This window comes from Sebastes fasciatus, chromosome 6, assembly GCF_043250625.1.
Source record: "Sebastes fasciatus isolate fSebFas1 chromosome 6, fSebFas1.pri, whole genome shotgun sequence".
In the NCBI taxonomy this organism is placed as follows: domain Eukaryota; kingdom Metazoa; phylum Chordata; class Actinopteri; order Perciformes; family Sebastidae; genus Sebastes; species Sebastes fasciatus.
The window spans coordinates 22,389,536-22,412,734 of NC_133800.1; the positions used below are offsets into that span (position 1 = coordinate 22,389,536).

Below are 23,199 nucleotides of genomic sequence, written 5' to 3' on the forward strand. Positions count from 1 at the left end.
ACTGTAGTGTTTCTGTAATGAGACAAAGGGGACGTGAGATACTTGACTGGAGGACTGGATGCACTTTTTGTGCAAAATATTAAGTGTTACTTAATATTTTTATTACTGAATTTATGAAAAAAATCTCCTGAAAAGACCCAGACTAATTAATATTGTCTGTGCAGCCACAACCTGATATAGAGTATTCCTCTGTGACACAAACTATTGTTGTTCCCCAAAATATAAAATTCCAATAAAAAGAGTCATATCATTACAATGGTTGACACAAGGTATTTTTTTCATTATAATCAAAGCTACGCAAACAATACTGTTTGTAGGAAAAACATTTTTTGGGGGCCTGTTGAGGTGAGAGGTTGATAAAAACAAAGAGATAGAATAAGACCAGTGTTATGGAAAAACATTGAATGAAATGCAATAAGGGGTTACACGCCTAATAGTTTGCAGTTAAAGGACATCTTGAGGTGTGGAGCAGATGATCTCTGCAGGCCGCAGAATTCACAAACACAAAGCCAGCTGGTCTGATACAGTCACAATACTTCACTGTTTGTATTTGCCTGACCAGCAGCAGAACACAGGCTCTGTTCCCCTTTGGGAGCTGCTACAACAGAGATGGATGTTAAAGCATGCATATCCCTCATGCACCATAATAATGAGCACAGAATGCTGTGTACCGAACTGTCCAACTGGCCTTCAATTAGCCAGGGACAGGAAGTTAACAAACACATGACGGCTTCCAATCCAAAGACCTTATTGAAGTGTACTGACTGAATGACCACAGCCTGAACAGATCGAGATGGATCCTGAATCTGGTCTTGTTTAAAATGAATCTCATGCTTGTCAGTAAGAAAACTGCTATCCGATCAAATCAAACAACAACAAAGCTGATCGCCTTATTGCTTTTGCTTCTGGTGGATATATACATACTGTGTAAATTATTTTTTAATAGAATCATTTTACAAATAAAATAACTCGAGGCACAGAAACTTTCATGGAGATAAACCCTCAGAAGAGAAACTTCATACATCATAAAAAAAGTACGAAAAAATCCATAAAAACCGAAGGCTATATACATCGCTATTTAAAATGGGATTTTACAGCGATAATGAACACCTTGGCTTTTCTCAGAGCAGGAAAGAGCTTTAGCCGGGGCACTCTTTTGCAAGTTCATATTGCATCATGTCGACACTCACAGACCGCCAAAACTATAATGAGAGAATAAGTATTAACAAGTTAAAGTAAGACCCAGTGCTGTATTTATATAAGCTGCCTCTATTCGGATACTAATGATTTGCTTGTTACAGTAATTATCGCTGCGAGACCAAACCGGAACATCTGCATTGATTTAGACTCTGGGAGAGCAGAGAGAGGGAGGGAGAGGCTCACAATCTGGAATTTGACTTCCAGAGCTAGACAACAATCTGTTGATGCTTATTTTAGTAATTGTCCATAATTGATGTAAAACACAGTGTGTTGCAGAAGACTCTAAATGACGGTTTCTGTAGCTCGAGGGGTCACAGAAAATGGGCAGTTGCGATGAAAATGCACTAATAATGTGAGTTCTAAAAAAAAAAAGCGGACAGCTGGTTGGAGAAGACGAGACACCTCGCCACACAGTTTACACTTAACTGCTGGAGTAAATTGCTCTTGGCAGTCGAAAGCAATGATGTGATAAATAATACAGCCAGGTAAATAAAAGATTTGACACCAAACATAAACGTTAAAATGTGATTGTTTTACACGTCTAGTTGGGCGGTTATTGTGCATATTTGTAAATGTGTATTGATGCATACATGTGTGTAACATTTAGGGGGATCTATTGGCAGAAAATAAGTATGTTTTCTTTAGTGTTTAATCACCTGAAAATACAAATGATTGTGTTTTTGTTGGCTTAGAATGAGACGTTCATATCTACATAGGGAGCGTGTCCTCTTCACGGAGTCTGCCATGTTGCACCGCCATGTTTCTACAGTAGCGGACAAAACAACCACTGTTTTTTTTCCTGCTTGGGTTGGAGTCCATTATGTTACTCGCTCCTGTCGCCGTCCCTCTCTCTCTCTCTTGCTTCACCACTCACTTCCCACGTACACACACACTCTCTACGCACTGTTCCTGCTCCAAATGACCTACGCGATTCTTACAACAACTGGCTCTAGAGAGGGACACATTCTCATTTTTGCGTCAGCCACCGTAGCTCTCCTACATGCTTGGCACACAGGAGAGGCTTCAGTTGGTTGCAATCTGCAACCTCACTGCTAGATACCACCAGATCCTACACACTGCTCCTTTAAGTACACAGATATAGTTAGAAAGTTAGTTATGCTATTGATTGTACCATGCACCTGCAAGTGCCCAGCCCGCACAAGACTTATAAGATACCAACAAGATATGTTGCAGTGGTGAAACATTTCTGGTTTACAAAACCAAAATGTACATTTTTAGTCAAAATGTAGATGAGACCATCCATCCAGAAGAACTCATCAGAAATTAAGGACATTTTTAGAAAAGTGTTGCAAGTGTAACAAACAAAGCCTTTTCTCTTCAGGAAGACCAACAAACCTTCCTGTTAGCTAATGCTAAATTCTGCTTCACATAAGGCTCCACACTGTAGTTGTGGATGAATACTAAGTATGTGTGGCAACAACACTCAAACACCTCTCTCTGTGGTTAAAGAGGGTTTTGGCATGGCCGACTTGTGCGTGAGGAGATCCTCAGCACATGTTTTGATGAGTGAAGAGCTAGCTAAATAATTCAGCTCAAAGCGGAAGGTGAGTGATGAGTCTATAATAAACGGGGTAGTCCAGTGTGTCCTTGTTCTGTTGCCATCGCTTCTCTAATGAGACCTCGGCTGAAGAATCAGTGTAAATCTACGACGCCGCGTTGCTCGGTCCGGCCTGACCTCGCTTCACTCTCGGCTGAATTAAGGAAATCTTTTACCTTCTTAGCTGTGGCTGCGGATAAAGAATACACACTAATTATGGAAACATCTACAAACTAGGGCAAAGACTGCGTGACCTTGGACTAATGAATATATATATAAAAAGAATATGGCTGCTGCAGCTTGTGCCGTTTGATGAGCGAGGATCAAAACACTGATCCGTTTGAAAGCATGACCCTTGACTTCCGCTCAAGAAACTGCTTTGCTTTACAAATAATCTACCATCAAACACGTTGCCAGAAATAGCGATTTAAATGTCAAACATGTTATTGTACAGTACTTCCCTCTCCTCACTTTATATACAGAAGAAACACAACTACAGAGAACAAATTAAGTGTTTATCATATTTGCACTAGTTTAGTCTTTTTGTGTTGAATTATATAAATGCATTAATTCATAAATTGACCTACATTGCCGTCAAAACCACAACTGCCCTGAAACAAAATCCGACACATTCACATCGACACTTGAAAAAACAAAACTGAGGTTGTGTGATGTCACCTAGCCACCCTGGTCAATTAAACACCTCCCACTACAGGTTGGCATCACTCAAAAGGCTCATTAACCCTTCTGACCAACCACCAGTCACAATCAGAAAAACATCCCGTCACATTGGCCAATCCCTACATGGGCAACGCAGGTCAACACCCACACAAGTGACAGGAAATTGAATTGCTGAAGAGAATGTGGTCCATCTGAGCACTTGAAAGACATTTGTTTATTCACAGCTGGTCACGCGGCCAGGCGGGCTTTATGGGTTTAAAAATAAGAAGCAAAGGTGATGCCTAATGCAATTTTATAAGTGGAAATTACTTGTTTTTTTGTATATCATTGATTTATGCGAGTGATATGAGGTAAATATCCTTACAGGCAAGCAGGAACGCGGTTGCATAAATCATCTCTAAAGCGCAGCGCCGATGAGCTGAATCACAAAATTCTGAATTCATACCCGTTGAAAGGTTTTACTAAAACATATATCCCAGATACATCACATTTGGATCTTTGAATCAATGTGGCATTTACTTCAGTGTACAACTACGCCTTACGAAATGAAACGGGAGCAGTGATGCATCGCCGAAGCGTCTTTGTGTGCTTGTTTTTCAGACCACTAGTCTTAATCTACTGGGTTGATCTCCCGGTTCCCGCGGGATTATAAAATGTCTGCAAACCTCCAAATATTTGAGGCAATCAACAACTCAACACGCATTTGGCGTTAGAATGCAAGAATGTGAAAACACACAAACGAACGGATAAAAAGGAGTGAAATATGAAGAGAAATAAGGGGATCGGAGCGGTGCCCATTTCGGGGGTGTAAAATATGGAGAAGTGTGGATCATTGGGGGAGCTGCTCTGCCTGGGGGAACAGATGAAGGGAGGACACTCTGCCAAGATCTCTCCACTGGAGGGGGAGCTGAGGGACTGGAGCTCTATGGGAGAAAGAGTGTGCGCCTCGCATGCTGCTCTCCTCAATCTCAGTCTCACACGCCTGCATTGACACGTCCCAGGCTCTCTCTGCAGCAGAGGGAAATTGCTGCTGACAGGCCCTTGCAAACTTTCACAGCCATTTAGAAAGACTTACTCCCACACTTTTGTCACAGGCATTTATTGCACAAGATACATGATATGAAAAATTAACATTTTTTGAACTTGGCATCCTTTTTTTCACCAAGTTAGGCTTAAAAACCATTCATAATTTTTCAGCCTTGCGATCGGCCCCAGTGCAGATGTAAACACGAGAGGTGCCAAGTGAGACCCCGAGATTATGAAAATGCACAATTTTCAAGAAAAAAAAATCCAAACGCTACTTCACGAATTTGTACCATATGAGCTCCTAATCCAATAACGAATGCTGTCCCGTGTCACCATCACCAAAAATTACACGAAGCTGTTTTTTTAAGTGAGAGCAGAGGTTATCGCAGACTTACTGTACCTGTATATCCACGACCAGCCAGTGCCTCCAGTAAGCAGATGTTGGTTTGGCGCGGCTTGGAGCATCAGGATCAACCATCACCAGAACATACAGCTTTCTCTGCAAACAGAAGAGGATTCATATATATTATTATTTTTAATACAAAGTGCTTTACTACAGTACCACACACATTGAGATTGGCCCAGAGGCAGTTCCAGTAACAGCGCTACCTGATCCCTTTCTCTTTCTAAATGCAGCCATGTGCTGTTTGTGCATCACATTGCCCAAGGCTTGACTGCCATCTCTGCAGCTAACAACACTCAGTTTAAATACTTCAAACAGATGCTTCATTTTTCTTTCTTAGCTTTAACTTATTATACCTTAAAACATTTTAAATTTTTTATTTATTCATAATTTTACTCTATTCATAAAAAATGTGGTTTGTTTTTTACATAGTTGCTTGATTTGTGTGTACACAAAGCTGACAAACACAGTTCATACCAGAAGGTTGGGTTTGCCTTTTGTTGGTTTGACACATAATCTTAACACTATCTTACTTCAGCTGTCAAGGCTAAAATGTTGCTTAGGAAAAAAAATATATTACATGAGACAATATTGCTGAAAAAGGCATGAAATAAAACTGTTATAAAAAGGCAGCAATTCACGAGAGAATATGTTCTGTAGCTACGCTAATCACCACTCTTATTATAGCAAAAGTACAGCTCCGTCTCTTCTCTGTTATTCCTTAAACTTCATATCATTACTGTGACATCAGTAAAATGACAACATTTTGGATCCGATACCAAATCGTCTCGTTAGCATATTCACAGTAACTTTCTGCCACTTACCCAGTATCTTTGTACCCCTCAATCTGTCAATAGATAAAGTGAGAGAAAAAGCATCTTAACTAACACTTGATCACAGTTATTGGACGTTGACTTGGCGGCTTAACTGCCGGAAAAATTTCATTCTGTCTGTCCCTAAAAGTTAGAGAATTATGAGAGCAGATTGAATTATTGCGAGAGCACATTTGTCATCTCTGGTCCTGTGCCCAAAATCTGCCAGACCATATGATGGGCTTTTTTTATTTTGTTCACTTCCTCTACAAACAGAGACATTAAATCGAGACTGTTTCAAATCCACAATGTCCTCTTACTGTACATGTACTTTCAACTGAAGCAAGACCATAATGATATCAGCTTTAATGCATATAAAACAGATGCAGCGTTTCTTACATTCTTACACTGACTGCCAAACAACGCTTTCTGTGGCGCAGTCAGTGAGACATTTCATAGAACCAAATGCTCGCATGTAAACATAAACCTTAAATTTCTGTTTGTTGTGTCCTATCAAGACGTTCTTAAAAGGCCTCTGAAAATTATCGTAAGCCGATGTACTTGAATGAGATAAAGAAGTAGTCATGTATTTTTCTGCAGATGCTCATTTTTCAGAAGGATTCTCTGCCTACCTGACAAGCAGTAATAAGCGTAAACAACTAAGCCTAATAATAGGATAATACTGTAGTCTCAGCGATAGTGCCTGCAGGTAACATCCAGACACACCAGCAACAATAGAGCCTCCTCCACAGCCTGTCAAAAGTGACTCTATATCAGTGACCCCCCCGGGCAGCTTACCAACCATGACCTGTTGCCTTCTCAAGAGTTGTAATCCTCATTTGTACATATTTGCTACCAGGCAAAAAAACACTGTGATAATGTAGTTACACTAATATTTAAGTCAGACCCTGATGCATTCAGAAATAGCATGGTTTCAAACAACAGCACTCACACACACACATGCACACACACACACACACACACACACACTAAAAGGCAATTTAAGCATTTAAATTAAAAATGACCTCCAGTCACAATTATCATTGAAAGAAATAGCACTTTATCGGTTATTTCACGAAAGTTACCATGGATGGAGATACACTGTATGGGACTGGCTTATTTTTTTTCCCCCTAAAAGCCAAATTTAGATCAGCATTAAGAACATTTCACATTCATTTCCAACTGTAACAACAAACACATGGCCTATTTATGATGGGCTACCGAATTTCAATGATTTCTGCACATATTTTGTGCTACCTGTAAGAATCTGGCTGGTCCAGCTGGCACGGGCTGCAAATGATACAAGAGGCTCCCTCCATGCTTGCACTTCACACATTGTGGCATGTACCCTTCCCTCTTACGAGAACACTTTTCTCTCCATCTGTCAAAATCCACATTAATTACGCACAGATATGTGTGAAAGGCTCCAGGGAAAAACAGATGCATATTTCTGCCATCTGAAATAAATGTATCATGGCTCGAGCAAACTAAATGTATATCAAAACATGTTTTAACGGGGCTAATTCTCATGGCTGGACACTGGAAGGAACACATTTTCCAAAAATATGTTAGCCACTAATACTAATGAGGGAACCTAACATTTGAGCCTTGGTGATGATTTGAAATTTAGATTTGTTTTAACACTGCAGCTACTCAAATCTCTCACTGATGTTCATTTTCTATATTTTGGAGGACACGCAAAGCTATTACTGTAGTAAAGAAGTCCAATTGTTTTAATGTTCCTGTGTTTAACCTTTTTTTTATCTAGTTAATTTACATAATTTTAAAAGAGATGAGAGGTCAGCTGCCCACTCTGCTATGCTCTGTAATGGCATCTAAAGGACTTTGAAAATGTCAGAATAATCTGAGAGCTCAAAGCAGAAGTGAAATCTGGGTAGGTGTCAGCCGCAGACCACAGAGCTCCATCGGGCCATTATACAGGAGGCTCCTGGGTGTAGGCAGGAGGTGGGGGGAGATTGAGCCTGCATTCTCTTGGGATTAACCTCCCACTGCTTGCTGTGATCACGGCAAAATGGCCCAATGGGACCACACCTCAGACGCCAGGTGGCTGGAATAAACCCTGCAGCTGACTGGGCGTCTCTGTCACGGCTACTGGTTGGTGGCAGGGAGGAAAGGGTAAAGGGCGCTGCTCTCTTCAGTGACATCTATAGAGTTTGAGGGGGGAGTCACTCAAAACCTCTTCATATATATCATAGAAATGCAGGTGTAGTTTCTATTAAATACATTTTTATATTGTTGTATTTTCAAGAGATGACATGAAACTCCCACTCCATGGCCAATAGCATCGAGCAGATACACTATTTGCAAGACAGAAGACGGCGAAGAACAAAGGCAGAGGAATACCAGTGTCTCTGAGGATGTAAACTACTGGCTTACCTTTGAGTGAACTCTGCTGGGGATGAGAATCAGAGAGATGTCTAATCGCTGCTCTCGTAGAGCTGCCTGGGCTATCAAGCCCAGCTCGGCTAACTGATGACACCACGAAGGGCGAGAGTGAGTTAGCGAGAGGGAGGGAGGGAAGGAGGAGAGAGGCCCCTCTGTGAGTTTAGAAGTTCATGCTTTATCCCTGACCCAATACCAAAACAGTGTCATCCGTGCAGCTGCCTATTAATATACCCATTGCTTTATCCTCCCCGTTCTTCATCTCCTTCAGCCTCTGCGCGCAGAACCCACAACGTTTCATTAAGTGGTCAACGGCGCTCACCGCTCGACCCGGGGCAAAGCAACGCATCGATCTCAAATCCCTGTTTAAGTAGCAAAAATACTTGAACTCGTTTGGTAATTAACAGGTATCTGTGTTGTGATTAAGACACGGCGATGGCTTAACAACCATCGACTGCAGCTTAGAACAAGGTTGAAAGATCGATCTGTAAATACAGAAAAATAGAAACTAAAACTCGACTGTGGAAGTAAATTCTTCAGACGAAGAAGAACATTAATCTCAACTACAATTTTATTGTTTTTTGCAGCCAAACAGTATTTAAAAAGATTTGAAATAAAACTGAATATATAATCTAGTATCAAGTGAATTCATAGAGCAAAGCTGCGTGGACTTTTATACTAAAAGACGAGTAATAAGGTCTCATTTCGGAGGCAGGATCGGGGGCAGAAGAGCAAGTGATGGGGAAGTTAACAGTGGTACCACAGTCAGGGTCAGAAGAGGAGGTTCATCCTGTTGGAGGGGAGGTCAAGGGTCAGCCAGACAGCAGTAATTGAATCCTGACCAGAGAGCGGGGGGCCGTAGACCCAAAAATGAGATGGAAATAGAAGGGGGGCTGCGGCACTCACCTAGAGGTCACCATCCTTACAGGTGAGGAGGTCCTCGTTGGTCATTAATAATAGTCGCCCCCCACCTCTCATCTGCAGAAGCTTTGAAACCTCATTGTTCCTCACTGCAAGCAGCAATTATAAAACCTCCTTCATACAGTAGGCAGTCATAAAGAGCAGATCGATAATCTGCCACTGAGGGAAAAACTGTGAATTTCGTGGAATCTTGTGAAACTATATCTTATTATTGTAGTGTTAAACAAGGTCTTGTTATGGAGAGACGAATACAAATGTCAGCTTTGATAACTAGAACTGTTGCGTGATCCGCAGTTTTAAAAGGCGGACAGCAGGTCGGAATTTTATACATGTATAAAATATACACATGGCCGCTTCGCGTCGGAGTTTCTTTCACAATAATGACCGGCTCGCTGTACATTATACCTTACATTACATCTTCTGTGTCTTTGGAGGGAGCTTTCTAAAGTTTGATAAAGTGAAATCACTTGAGTAATCTCAGCTCGGGCCTTTTTTTTGACAAAGCAAACTGGGGAGTGTCGAGTTTGAAAGACATAGGTTTTTACAGTCCAGTTGAGGGAAAGATGTTGAGTTGCATTATGGGAAGTGTAGTATCCGATGTGTTTGTATACAGACAACATTTTTTCAGTCGTGCTCTCTACAATATCTGCTCTTGAAATACAACATCTGCTTGTACCAACTAAAGCATGATTATTGTTTTTTTAAAAGGTGCCCTGTGGAGTTTTCTTGTAAACAAACAAAAGTTATATTTACATACACTGTGTCTCGCCAAAACACTTTGTGTGTATCCTTAAGGTCTAACAAACACTTTGAACGCATGCCTACTTCATAAAACATTTGCAAAGCCAATTTTTTTTTTAATATATATATTTAAAATTGTGCACTGTTGACATCCACTGTTCCTCGCTGGCATTGTTCTTCTTCACTGCCTTTGTAGTTGGACCATTATCACCAGAAACTGTCAATCATCGGACAAGCGTGAAACCAACGGCAGGATGTAAATCCAGCATCCATGTGCGTGTGCACGATACAAACAAAACAGGGATGTGGTTATAAAATCCACTGGGTACTTTTAAGGTTATGTTTAGGCACACAAAGCACTTGGTTAAATTTAGGGCAAGTTCAAGGTTTTGGTTAAATATTGAACATATTTAATTCCTCATAGAGCTGCAACGATTAATCGATTAGTTGTCAACTATTAAATTAATCACCGACTATTTTGATAAAAGATTAATTGGTTCGAGTATTTTCTTTAAGAAAAAAAGTCTAAATTCTCTGATTCCAGCTTCTTACATGTGAATATTTTTCTGGTTCCTTTACTCCTCTATGACAGTAAACTGAAAATCTTTGAGCTGTGGACAAAACAAGACATTTAAGGACATCATCTTGGGCTTTGGGAAGCACTGATCAACATTTTTCACCATTTTCTGACATGTAATAGACCAAACAACTAATCCATTAATTGAGAAAATAATATACAGATTAATCAAAAAGGCAAAAGTGAGCATGGCTCACATACCCCCGCTCACCGTTTGACCCCTACTGAAGTAGAACCAAAGGTTTTGCTCTTTAGGAACTAAGGGAATAAGTCTATTGAGCACAATGTAGCTTGTTATTAGCTCACCTTCCTCAAGTCCAGGGTGCCCTGGACTTCTAACCCCCAAAAGGCACAACTGTCAACCATCATACCTAATTTGAAGTTCCTAAGTTAAATAGTTTCCGAGTTCTACTCCGGACACTCTGTGACACGCGAACAGATGGAAGGACGGACAGACACGCGGAGAGCTATATACCCCCAATTACGTTGTCGCGGGGGTTTGAACAATAAAAATAATCGTTAGTTGCAGCCCTACTTCCTCAACATTTATCTGAAACTTTCACTAAGCTAACCTTGGTCAAAGTGTTTTGTTGCCTAAACCTAACCACATAGGTACTCAGGATACAAAACCGCAGTCTCCAGTGTCACGGTCCTGCACTTTGTAGGTTCATCATCACCCTCAACCACCTCCTTGAGACTTGTGTGCGATACAAAAATATAGCACTTCATTAAGTGGTAAAAAAACATCATTAAACATAATCCAGGCAGCATTTTCTAGGAATTTCTAGAAGACAGAGTTGACTAGGGACTAAAAGTCAGGATATGTCAGCCTCCTCTGCTTCAATTTTGACACAAAAAAACTGTCTCTCCCCCAACTTCATGAAAAGTGCAATACTAAATAGCTGGAATGCCCCTCTAAGACGGTATATGAAAGAAATGTAGATACATGGACACGCACTGTACATTCACACACAAACACATGCACATAAGGTCAACGAGCCAAAGGTGATGTTTTGTAAGTGAAGCCGCTTGATGTCTTATTATTAAACTCCATAACACATAATCTTTTTGCCACTTTGGTGCAACTTGAGTGCTATTGATGCTTCTGACACTATTATACAAGATGATTCGGGGGAATTTCACAAGAGCCAGTAACAACTACAGTTACTGGTTTAACACTCAGATTGATTATTGACACATATAAATGATATGCAAAGAGAATGCCAATACTCCTCACTGTGTTCTTAAGCGCCTCACACAGTGCGGGCTGCTCACTACCTCCAAACCTGCCTATTTTTAACTCAGCCTCCCTCCCACACAGGAGTGGAGTGTGAAGTGGCTTATAAATCCACACTTGGAGGAGCCACATGGTCAAAGGAAAAGTCACATGTGGATACAAACGCATATTCTAGGTCCAAAGACAACACAGCTACTAGATCCCCGCTAGGTAGCCAAACAGAAGAGTGAGCTACGGCATGAGGAGGCAGCGGTTCAAGTGGAACCACAGCGGAATATGAAACACAAGTTTACATAATTACATAATCACCTTTTTGGTTTGAACATAAAAACGTGGATTTACAATGCTGCATTTTAATCAAATTACCACATGAAGGTAAGACAAGGCAATATGTTTTATAGCCTATGGATTCTGCACATTCAATATAAAGGTTCTCAGTCTGTGTGTGTCTTTTGCACATTCTTTAAATAGCCATTCATTTTGGCCAATAAAACCCCTAAATAAACAGCTCTCTGATTAAACTCTAGACATGTTTGAATGCAGTCTGTCCTGAACTCTGTTTGCAAAGCCTAGTACTTTCGTGGTGCAGTTTGGAGCTGCTATGGAGCCATAGCTAACAGTAAGATGGTTCACAGTCTGATTGAAGCTTGAGGGGGGTGAAGGAATTAGTAGCAGCCTAGGGAACCATTTCTGCATTTCTCTCAACACTGAAGACCTCTTTCACCGCGCCATGCTTGCGAACACAGCCGTGCTCATGTTAAGCTTATTAGTCACCCTGGATGCGATCTTGCTAGCTGAGGCTTTCAACACTTTCTAGTGGTGGCTTTACACACATACACCTACTCACTGCCATGAAAGCAAATTCTGCAAATGCACATGCTCAAACACAGTAACTACCACTAGCAGGTACTCTGAAGTATAGCATGCAGCCGGGCTAAATGAGGCAAGAGGGAAATATTTTAGTCGTGTAGTTTGGCTGCTGGGAACACAACACAGTCAAACAGGGCAAATTACAGCACTGGACTCATATCCATAATTAGTCTGTCAAGCGTGTCAAACACCGAGAGTCATAGATGTGCTATTTTACCACCAAGTGTAGCCTATAAAAGTTAATGGTGAGCACGTTCTAATTACTTCACCAGGATTTTGGGATCTAAATCAACTATTTTGATTCTAAAAGTACTGAAGGGAATTTTGGAAATAAAAAGAGGAAAATAATAAGGATCCGTCGGGATTAGTGGATGTTTTGGTTAGTGGACTGTATGTGCAACTGAAAACACGCGATTTCAAAGCTGTAAAGCTCATATTTAACATGTGTTCTACAAATTAACTTAAATTATCTGGGTCATTACATTTTATTTTGGCAGCTATTTCATTCATGTGGAAACCTTTTTGTTTTTTATTTGGAGTGAGGAGAGTGAAAGCTTGAGCTAAATGATCAGTCTTGTTTATTTTAATAGGAGAATAGCTGCTATTGTTGCATCTAGTTTGACATTTCCTGACACATTTTTATGAACTGTCTATAATATAATGTATGAAAGGCTCACATACAGTTACACTTCATGCAGCAGACACAATTCTGAAGACGATGGGATACATGCTGCCATGACGGGAGCTTAGTTGTAAGCACTCTGACACTCATTCCTATTTGGCCATCAGAGCTGTTAAAGGTGTCAGGCCTGTTCACAGGCACTGTGTGTCTCACCAGCCAAGATGGCTTCCACATTTTTTCTATCATGATTAATTATGGTTTCTGATGGTAGTACAGTGAGAAAGTGTAAATTATTCCCACATTTTCTTGTGCCCTCCGTTCAGCCACTGTTGTGTAGGAAGATGCTATTGACGCCATCCATGGATGGCGACCAAAAGGCATCTACATGGGGTGGCAAACTCTAGTGCCTATTAAGGGGTGGAATTTGCGGTGGGGGGGTGCTTGGCGTGTGGGCTGAACCTAGTCAAGACTGCCAGTTGACGGGGCCAGATTTTCCAGTATGGAAGAGTCTTGTTTCAGTGGGCGAAGCTGGGTGTTGGGAGACTGGGAGAGAGGACTGCCCAGGGCTTGGAAGCTTGAAACAGAATATTTCAAACAGACAAGCACCGTCTGTGTTCCAGTGTCACCAGCCCACCCGTCTGACAATCAGGGCCATGTCATCACACGGGCTCTGAGTAATTCAGGGAGCACTCTTATCACCTTAGAAGATGTGGCAAACCTCAGACGTCAGAGCAGTCTGAGGTCCCGGCAGCAGAAATAGCATGAAACGATACACAGCGGTATCAGTATGGAAGACAAAAAAGAACAGTAAAGATGTTCACCTACAGGCAAAACATCAAGAGCATGAATAGCAAAGCTTGGAGAAATGCAACCACAATGCTGCGCTTTGATTTGAATCCTTAACAAAATCCACAATATGTCCTAAAAAACACACACACACACACTGTGCACACACGCAGCACTGAAAATCCTTAGTTTTGGAGAACTGGTTGAAATAAAATAATTCGTCTGACAGATCATTTTGTGTATGTTGATATATTTAGCGCTGTCAAGAGAGGACATCACAGAGAATGGCACTTATATCACAATGCAAAAACTGTTATCAGAGGAGGTACAGGTTTATGGTTCAAGGGCTCGTCCATTCATAGAGAACAAGCTCAGCCTCTCTGCCTGACACACTGATAAAGACAGCACAAATAAAACAGCTCCACAGCTCCATCTTTGCCTCTCCCCAAGGGAATAATATATCACCCATCTGAATGTGGCACATATTGAATCATTTCCAGCGTTGATGATTCATTTGAATAAATCAGCCTTTTTTTATTTTTTATTTTGCCAACTTGAACTGATACTGAAATAAGGAAAACCAAAGTCACATTGTTAGATGTGAGGAAGGACAGGTGTTAGAGTGCTCTATAGGGCTGGTAATCCTAATCCCCTTTCAAGCAACAATTAATGACTACAGCAATAATCTTCGCATATATGTTGCTGCAATTCCTTTTTGACTGTCAACCATAACCTGCCTAACTCACATAGACCAAATCCAGGGGGATATGTCGCTGCAGGCAGATAGGATCTTATCCTGGATTTGCATAGATAAATGCACAGCAATAATTCAAGAAGCACACGGGACAGATGTAGTTCTGACCCGAGATATATCCTCAACCTGACCGTACACTATTGACAAGACCTGCTCTCAGGAGCTTAATTTTCATACGTAGGTTGATCCACAGAAAGAGGTCCACTTGTTATCTGCATTAACTCTTAACAAATATCAAATATTTCAGGTAAAGAAAATTAAATATGGCAGCTTCCTAAACAAAAACTTTCAATGTTTTCTACAAAAAAGCTACGGCTGCACAGGATCAGCCTATCGGCAAATTTGAAAAATCAGCAGCTTGTGCAATGAAAGGGTTATATCCGCATTCAAGCTAAGAGACATACTCTAACATACACAGACACAAATCCTGTTGAGCTGAGCCGAGCAGAGATACCCTACCAGCCCTCCAAGGCACAATTAGGATTTCACGGGGGGAAGAAATCTACATTCCTGCACACATGAAAAAAGTCCTTTCTCCCTCCCCACAACAATATCAACTTTTTACTCAAGGAAAAACCTGAAGCACCACTCGATAGGATTTGGACAAAGAAATAAAAAACAAAGCCAGAAAAAAAAATCTAAATTTAAGCTGCAGTTGTTAAAGAAAAAATATTATGGTTGAGGAAAATCCAGTCCTAAGCCTCCCAGTTCCAATCAATTTCTCCTATTCTCTGTGATATGAAAAGAAGCAACCACTCATAGTTTGTTTGAAGTGCTCGTCTGTGTGGAGCTGCTGTGCTGCGTTCAACAACATTTTGTATGGACAGCCTCAGTGTATGATTTTAACACCTGCCACACATTCAGTCCAAGTGCAAGAGGTCAAATACCTGTCAGTTTGAATACGAGAAGGGATAAAGCAAAACACGCAATTTCATTTCATGAGGTGTCCTAATAAGTGGACATATTTACAGAAAAACATCATAGCTAAATCATTATGGTACAGCACCTATAGGACGGGGATATACGGTATGTTCTCTGCAACAGCGAGTCATCACTGTGTGCTGTCACACTCTTGTTAACAGCTTGTTATATTGTCTAGTTTGCAGCAGACACATTTCCTGCAAACTATAATTGTATGTTCTATATATACATATATATATATATATATATATATATATATATTTATACAGTATATATAGAATAAATGATCTCTTCTACTTCTAAGGTTTGGTAAATAATTGCTAAAACCTTCTTCGCTGCACAGAGAAAAAAATGTAAATGACAGTTTTTTTCATTATACAGTAAGTATGTATTATGTTTCATTTTGTTGAATTATTTCACAGTAAAACATCTACCATTATTAGTCAGATGACAACAACATTATATTCTTTAGTCTGAGATGGAACGCAGTAAATGACTGAAATGAGAGAAACGTAATTGCAGTTAGTGCAAGAAAATAGAGCTGAAACGATTAGTTGATTGATTATTTGATCGACACAAAATTAATCTGCAACTATTTTGATAACCAAGTACATGTTTAAGTAATTTGTCAAGCAAAAATACCAACCATTATCAAGTTCCAGCATCTCAAATGCAAGAATTTACTGCATTTCTTCATCTTTCGTAAAACAAGCGGTGTAAAGATGGCAACCTGCGCTTTAGGAAATTGTGAAATTTTTAACTATTCTCTGATATTTTGTAGGCAAAACAATGAATCGATTAATCAAGAAATGAATTGGCAGGTTAATCAGATATGAAAACAAAGAAACATAGACACAATGTAGTAAATATGTGAGTTCATAGCCGTCGTATTGAAATCTTTTGCTCTGTAATGTCATTTTTTTAAAATCTTCGTCTGGTGCAGCAACACATGCTTATCTGGATGTATCTCAAGGAGAATGACCCTGCAGCTTTTTAAAGCCACTAAGCCGTAGTGGACTAATATTTCAGCATCAATTGAGCCAACGATTGTGAAAAGTGAGAAAAACCTGCTATGAACGGCTACAGTAGGTGGCGAATAAGCTACTGAACACAAGGCGCATTGCACATTGAAGATAAATGTGAACATTTGACTCATCAGACTGATTGCAATCTTAACTTGGTAGCTGATATAACAATTCTTCTCCATTTATCATTAAAAAACAACTCATTTACAGAGCAATTTTTAAGATAATTTAAATCATCATCATTTGGAAATGTCTTCATATTTCAGGCAACTCTTTAAACTCTTATCCAAACTTATCCAAATAAAATTAATTAGGCTTGTAGCGTGGCCACATTTACTTTGACCCCATCATGTCTGATTTAACTTTGACCGACATTAAGCTAAATACCAACCGAGACAATAAATGGACTCAGGCTTCAGCTACAATGAATGTCTCCAAGTTCAAACTTACAGTTCTACTGATGCGATCCGGCAAAACTAACGCCCTGAAGCACATCCATAGAGCATTATGCCAAACAAGGACATTAGCAGCACTTGAGTTTAAACAAGACCTTTTAGCTGCCCGGCCTGTGAAGTGGTGTTTTAAGGGAAAACACATTGTAACTGTCACTACTGATTTTCAGATTTGTGTCGCGTCTGAAGAAAAGGTTAAGCACATCATCTATCTGAAAATGCCCAAATCTGCGTTCAGGCATGAAGTTGGCACCCGGATAAATCATGCCATCACTGTGCTTCAGTTTTCTCATTATCCATACCTCTCATGACATTCACAGAAAGAAACAAAGCATCCTGCCAACACCTACTCTGTGAGAGAGCTCTTTCAGTTCAGCTCAAAAGCTGAGAGCTCCAAACCTCCACACCACAGTGTGGGCAGTTCTGGCACAGCCATGTGCCTAAGAACACTGACTGAGTGCAACAGTTGGACTAATAACAGAACAAAAAAAATAAATAAAATGGACGCACAGCGGGGACAGCCACAGCTCCACAGCTGAGAGAAGCAGGTTGACTTCTGCCCACCTCTCTCTTATTCAAGAGCGAAAGATGTCCACAATGCCTCTCAGGTCTTAGTGCCATGAGGGGCGGTGAGCTCGCAGCTTCAGCCACTGCAGGGTAAAGCAAATCACTTTAATATGTTAAGAAGATTAAGCTGGATAAATGTCTAGATACATTTTTTGAAAAGCCACGTAAATCTGTAGTGTTTTTATTTGGGGAGGGGCGGCGTGTGAGTCAGTTGAGACGATCAACACAAGCCCACCGAAATGCAACACGATTGGCTAGGGGAAATTGGGCTTATTTGAGATTTTGCATTTTAAGCTTCTTGAATCTAAGACCATCCCACCTCTTTCTTATTATTTTTAACACCAACCTTTGGGACAACAAAACTATAGAAAAAAAACACTGGTCACAGTTCCATGTGCCACTGCTCTCTCGGCTTATATACTTAAGACTCAAACACAAAGAAGAAGAGAAAGAGGTTAAAGTTGAAGGTCTCTAAAGTGAAGAACTTGAAGGATCTCTGGGCATTTTTCAGGTAAATCATTCGAGTCAAATTAATTAATTGAAGCAAGTATATCTATATATATTAGTATATTCTAAACACAAAATGGATGGCTGACTTTTTTGTTTTCTATCTTAAGAATTAGCAATCTGAGGGTGTCCGCCTGTCAGCTCGCTGTGCTAGAAATTGAGTGTGAAAGCGAACGGGAGAAATGGAACAAATAATGTAAAGGGATTAACAAATCATTTGCATAACATTTTCTCTGATTCTCTCTGCTTCCAAACTACAGGATCAGGAAAATGACAAGGAAGGCAGTTTTATTATCCCCTGTTCTCAGATCAATCAAGCATCAATGGACCTGATTGCTGCTGCCATTAGCGAGCGACAAGCTTTTAATGTCAAAAGCAAAATGAATCACTGGCAATATATCTTTTAAAAACAGTAAAAACAGACCCAGGAGGTAACTAAACAAGTTTAAGGAGAAACAGGAATCATCTGATGAAAAGCATTCTCCAAAGAAAAAACTTGAATAGAGTGCCATCTTTGAAAAGATACTTTACTTTCGCTGTGCCAAACGTGTATTAACCTGTTTTTTCTCTCCATCCAGAGTTAAGACAATAAGACCACTGGGGAGATGAAGGGGATGGCATTATGGGGAGTTAAGCATTATGAGCAGCCCTGAAGCTGTTCCTAAAGAAGGTGAATCAGAGGATTGGGACACAACTGGAACTAAACCCTGCGCCGGACCACAAATGAGAAGCACAAAACATTTTGGGCAAAATGCCACTAAGCCAAGCATCTGGGTCTTAAGTAAACTTCAAATCATCACTTTTAACTTTGTGATTACTTAGTTCTCCCAGAAAAGAGGCTGTCAATGAGGGGAAAAAAAGTAAATTACCTCAGTTTCAAACATAAGCACCACAGTAATCCTAGCCGTACAGAAGAAGAGTGTCTCTATCAAAACTCTAAAGTAAAAGATAAATTATAGAATCTAAAAGAAAGTTTACATTTCAATTTATGTCCTGAACTTCCTCACAAAAGGATGGAGGTTGTTCAAAAAAACACATCTTAACATCTAGAGATTGGAAGCCCCTGAGATTTCTTGACAACACACACAGTTAAGAAGACAAAAAAATGGCACAGAGCAGCTCAATATTTTTTGAAAGGTGATATTTGTTTGGGATCACGAGGCTGCAGACATGTCCCTGCTGGACAGATCACATTAATAAAATGTACAAGTTTCTCACTGTGCCAAAGTGCGACCGAGTCTTCTCTAGATCTTACAATGATTCCCCGGTAAATGTTAGGTTTCTGTGGCTCATATAAATAGAAATTTAATCTTGTATGTTTGTCTAAGTATCCACAGCAGCAGATGCACTTCCCATGCAGATTATGAATCTCTGTTTGAACAGATCTTGCCGTCAATGTATATGAACTGACAAGATAGAATTTCTGTGTGAATACTGAATAATAATCAGGAGGCACAGGTACTTTTATTAAAGACCCGCTGCTTCTGTAAGTCTCTGCTAGTGCCTCTGTGCTGAAGCGTCGTCGCAAATTTGGATCTAATTAATGAATATTCATAATTGCCATGTGTGGTCTCATGTTGGAAATTTGCACCCGATTCCGACGTTAACTTTTGCACGTTTTCTTTCAACAACGGATGATTACATTTTTATGACTTTGTTTAGTTTGCTATGTAAGTAACGTTAACCTCTCTAGCAATGCTAAAAAAAGTTCCCATGTATTGAAGCAAATAACCTCTTCTTAAAACATATCAGAGTCTGTTGAATCGGCTTTACATGTTGAACCTCCTTCTTTTCCTCTGAGCTTTTGTCAAACGGTGAAATATCTATCATTTTCTCCTATACCGCTGCTTGCATAGAAACCTGACCATTGTCATCTGTAAGAGCATCCCAGAGCTTCCTTAATCTGTTCTTATCCTCCCATTGATAATACAATACATTTTCATGGTAATTGAAATCATATTTTACTCACAGCCAGAGAGTAAAAAAGTATTGCTGCCTACGCTCTTCAACCAAATGTAAGGTGAAGGAGTACCATGCTATACTGCAACAACGAGGTACAAAAGGGTCGCCTCAAAAAATAAAATACACTGTCAGTGTTCAAGTGGTGAGGGGAGGCAGGAAGAAAACAGGAAAAGGTGGTGCAGAGAAATAAGAAAATATAAAGATATTGGTCATGAGATATAGATGCATCAGGTGCAATCTCGCTTATGCATGATAGACATTTGCACATATATCCTTTTGCACCTGTAGTGGTCAGCGTGCTACAGCCATGCTTCATAAGGTGCAAATTATTCTTCTTCTGTGTGGAAAGGTGGCTTAGGAGGTTTATTGCCTGTCTTCATTCCACTGAATATGCATAATCAATCCAGCGCTCCTGGTAGCAGGAGGTTGTAATTCTTTCCTCTCCAGGAAGACTGCATGAATCATATATGTTGTGTAGTAATGGGCAATGACTGAATGGAGCGGGACACGGGTCAGCTTAGCAGGGTGTTACAATGACAAAGGGGAACATTAGCTAAGGAAATAAACTCCCTGAATCTCGGCCAAACACGCTTATTTAATCCAGCAGAGCCAAAAAACACCCACCTGATGACACTGAATATGCAATTAGATGGATATTACAGAACATGTTTCACTTGTTGACCCTCGATGTCACTTAAAAGGCTCAAGAAAGTGCTTTATCTAAATATACATCCTTGACTCCTCGTTGAATGAAGGCCATCGCCTACTGAAAATGAAATCCCTATCTTTGCACTCCTGCATCCCCAACATTAAGACCTATCAGGAATCCTGCATGGGTGGACATGTAGGCTTTCCTAGGAATGACAGGGTCTGCTAAAGAGGAACCCCACCCTCGCTTTCTGTGGCATGCCAGCGCAGAGGAGAGTGGGCAGCGCTGAGACGGCAGCCTGCCGTGGGCACTGCCAGGCTTAAAGCTGCCCTGTCGTCATCAGAGGCTTGCAGAAAAGAACGCTGAGATTCACCAAAAAAAAAAAAAAAAAAAAAAAAGAGGAGGGGGATCGTTGCATTTAAATCCTCTCTCAACGCCCCCACATGTTTTAGCAAAGCATAAAAATCATTCACAGAGAGAGAGAAAGCGAAAAAGAAAAAGATAGAGGGAAATAGAGAGGAAACAGCTATTAGCAGCAGTAAGCAAGCTCAAGAGATCATAGTGAGGCAGCTCTAATCGCAGTAATGGTTTAAACCCTCATTCCATCCACCAGATGCAAGAAATGTCTACCCAAAAACAAGGCTTTGAAATCCCCCATGTCTAAGAATGTGCCCTGTGGCTATGGTCCTTACTAAAAAAAAAAAAAGAGACAACAACTCCAAAACTGTCTCCACTTTTGGTCCAACTATGAGGTAAAGATAGCTCCTGTGGCCTGTGTTGTTTACACGACTACATCGAGGAATGACGAGCATCAAAATAAAGACTCAGAGTTATTTTTTAAAACGTACGTTAATGTCAGTGTGCTGAGAAATCAAACTTAAGAACGCTCTCCAACTCTCCGCCCTCTAAAATAAATAAGTTCATTATTTAGTTAACCTAAAGAAACATCACTTTTCATTTAGATGGCTTACTTTTGCTAAATATTGCAAAAATACAAAATGTTCTAACTAAAATAATCAGGCAGTTCACAAAGCGCTTTAAAAGCTCAATTAAGGACGATAGTTTAAGAGGGTAAAAACTCACTTAAACATTCTTTGGTTGTGCCAAAAGCACACCTGGATGATCTGTCATGTCGCCAAATACATACAGAGCTTTTTAATCCTTTCTAGTTCAGAGTTCTTTGGTTATTTTGGGAGTCGTCTTAATTTTCACTGTTCTTTTACTCTTTTCTGCAGGCAAAGCTTCGTCTGACAGGTTTTCTGTCCTGTAGCCAAGTTTGTTGGTTTTCCAAACAGCTTCTACTGACATGAAAAACTTGTGTAGCTCTTCCTTTCTGTGAAAAAACAAAATCCTAAAAGCATTTTGGCACTTACAGTAGATATTAATGTTGAACTGAGAGTCTGTATGTTAAACAGGACAGGTGTTAATACATAATTTTGACATTTAGAAAGTACTTCAGCTTAGATCTTTTGTACAGGTGTGACGATGATCGGGTTTTTTTTTTGTTTATATGATTCAACAGTGAGCTGACTTCCTGACCTCTGAGACTCAATTTATAACAAGACAAGAGAGTGATTTGAACAGTTGGTTTCTAACTGAAGATATTTATCTTGTGAATCTAGAGTGCAGCTTTGGCTCCTCGTAAGTGTCTTTTAAAGACTGACGTTAACAGATACTTTCCTACTGATAGTTTCCTACTGAGAAAATGCATTAGGATGAGTCCACTGTAGCAACAGGCAAGGTTTTTCAGCTCAAGAATTGACCTTAATTTCCACGACAGTAATCATGAGGTCGCTGTGCTATGTAATTTTGGGTACTACAACTAGGACTACAGTCAAGAAAATGTCTCTTTTTAACAAATAATGGTGATCATTTGTTGCTCTGCTTGGGTTTAACCCATTTAATTGGTGTTTCAGAGAATTTAAAGGTGTTTAACATTTAGTGTAGCTAAATTCTAATCAGATTTATATTATGCATTAATCTTGACACACTAGCTTTCTCCTTAAGTGCAAAACCTTTCTTAGTCTTTATTGTACAATCATGGTACAGTATTTCAAAACCTTCAACAGGAAATGAAGATGACAGTTTCATTTTCTACTGTTGTTCTTTATAGAGTTCAGAGGTTATTTTATTCATAAAACTAAGTGAAGGAAAGTACATGTCTTTCGAAACTTACATGGCCAACATATGACAATAATTTCTAAATATGTTCCCATGAAATAATATGGTCAGGTCTGTTTAATTTCCAATCCTTATTACCACTTAACACTAACCTTATTTATGAGACTAACTGTAACAAAGTCATGTTGTTAGTTTAGTCCCATAAGCCAATACATGTCCCACTTGTTTTTGAGGCTTCTGCGTATAATTAGGATTTCTAAAAATGCTTCACTAACACACATGCCAGGTTTTGCTAACACATAAGTTTGAGTGTCGAATCGCTGCTCTGAAGTTTGAACACAGAAATCTGCAGTTTCTGTGGCCCTTTGCTTTTGTTTTTGGTTATGAGCACCTACTTAGAGGCG

The 23,199-nt window shown here is 40.0% G+C and overlaps 1 protein-coding gene across 1 annotated transcript in view; it reads right to left on the reverse strand.

The window, feature by feature from the left end:
* pebp4 (phosphatidylethanolamine binding protein 4) overlaps positions 1–23,199 on the reverse strand; it is a 52,871-nt gene that overhangs the window by 24,871 nt on the left and 4,801 nt on the right. The window contains exon 4 of the mRNA XM_074638476.1: positions 4,866–4,964. Within this exon, the coding sequence (XP_074494577.1) occupies positions 4,866–4,964 (99 nt within the window). The remainder of the gene's footprint in view (positions 1–4,865; positions 4,965–23,199) is intronic.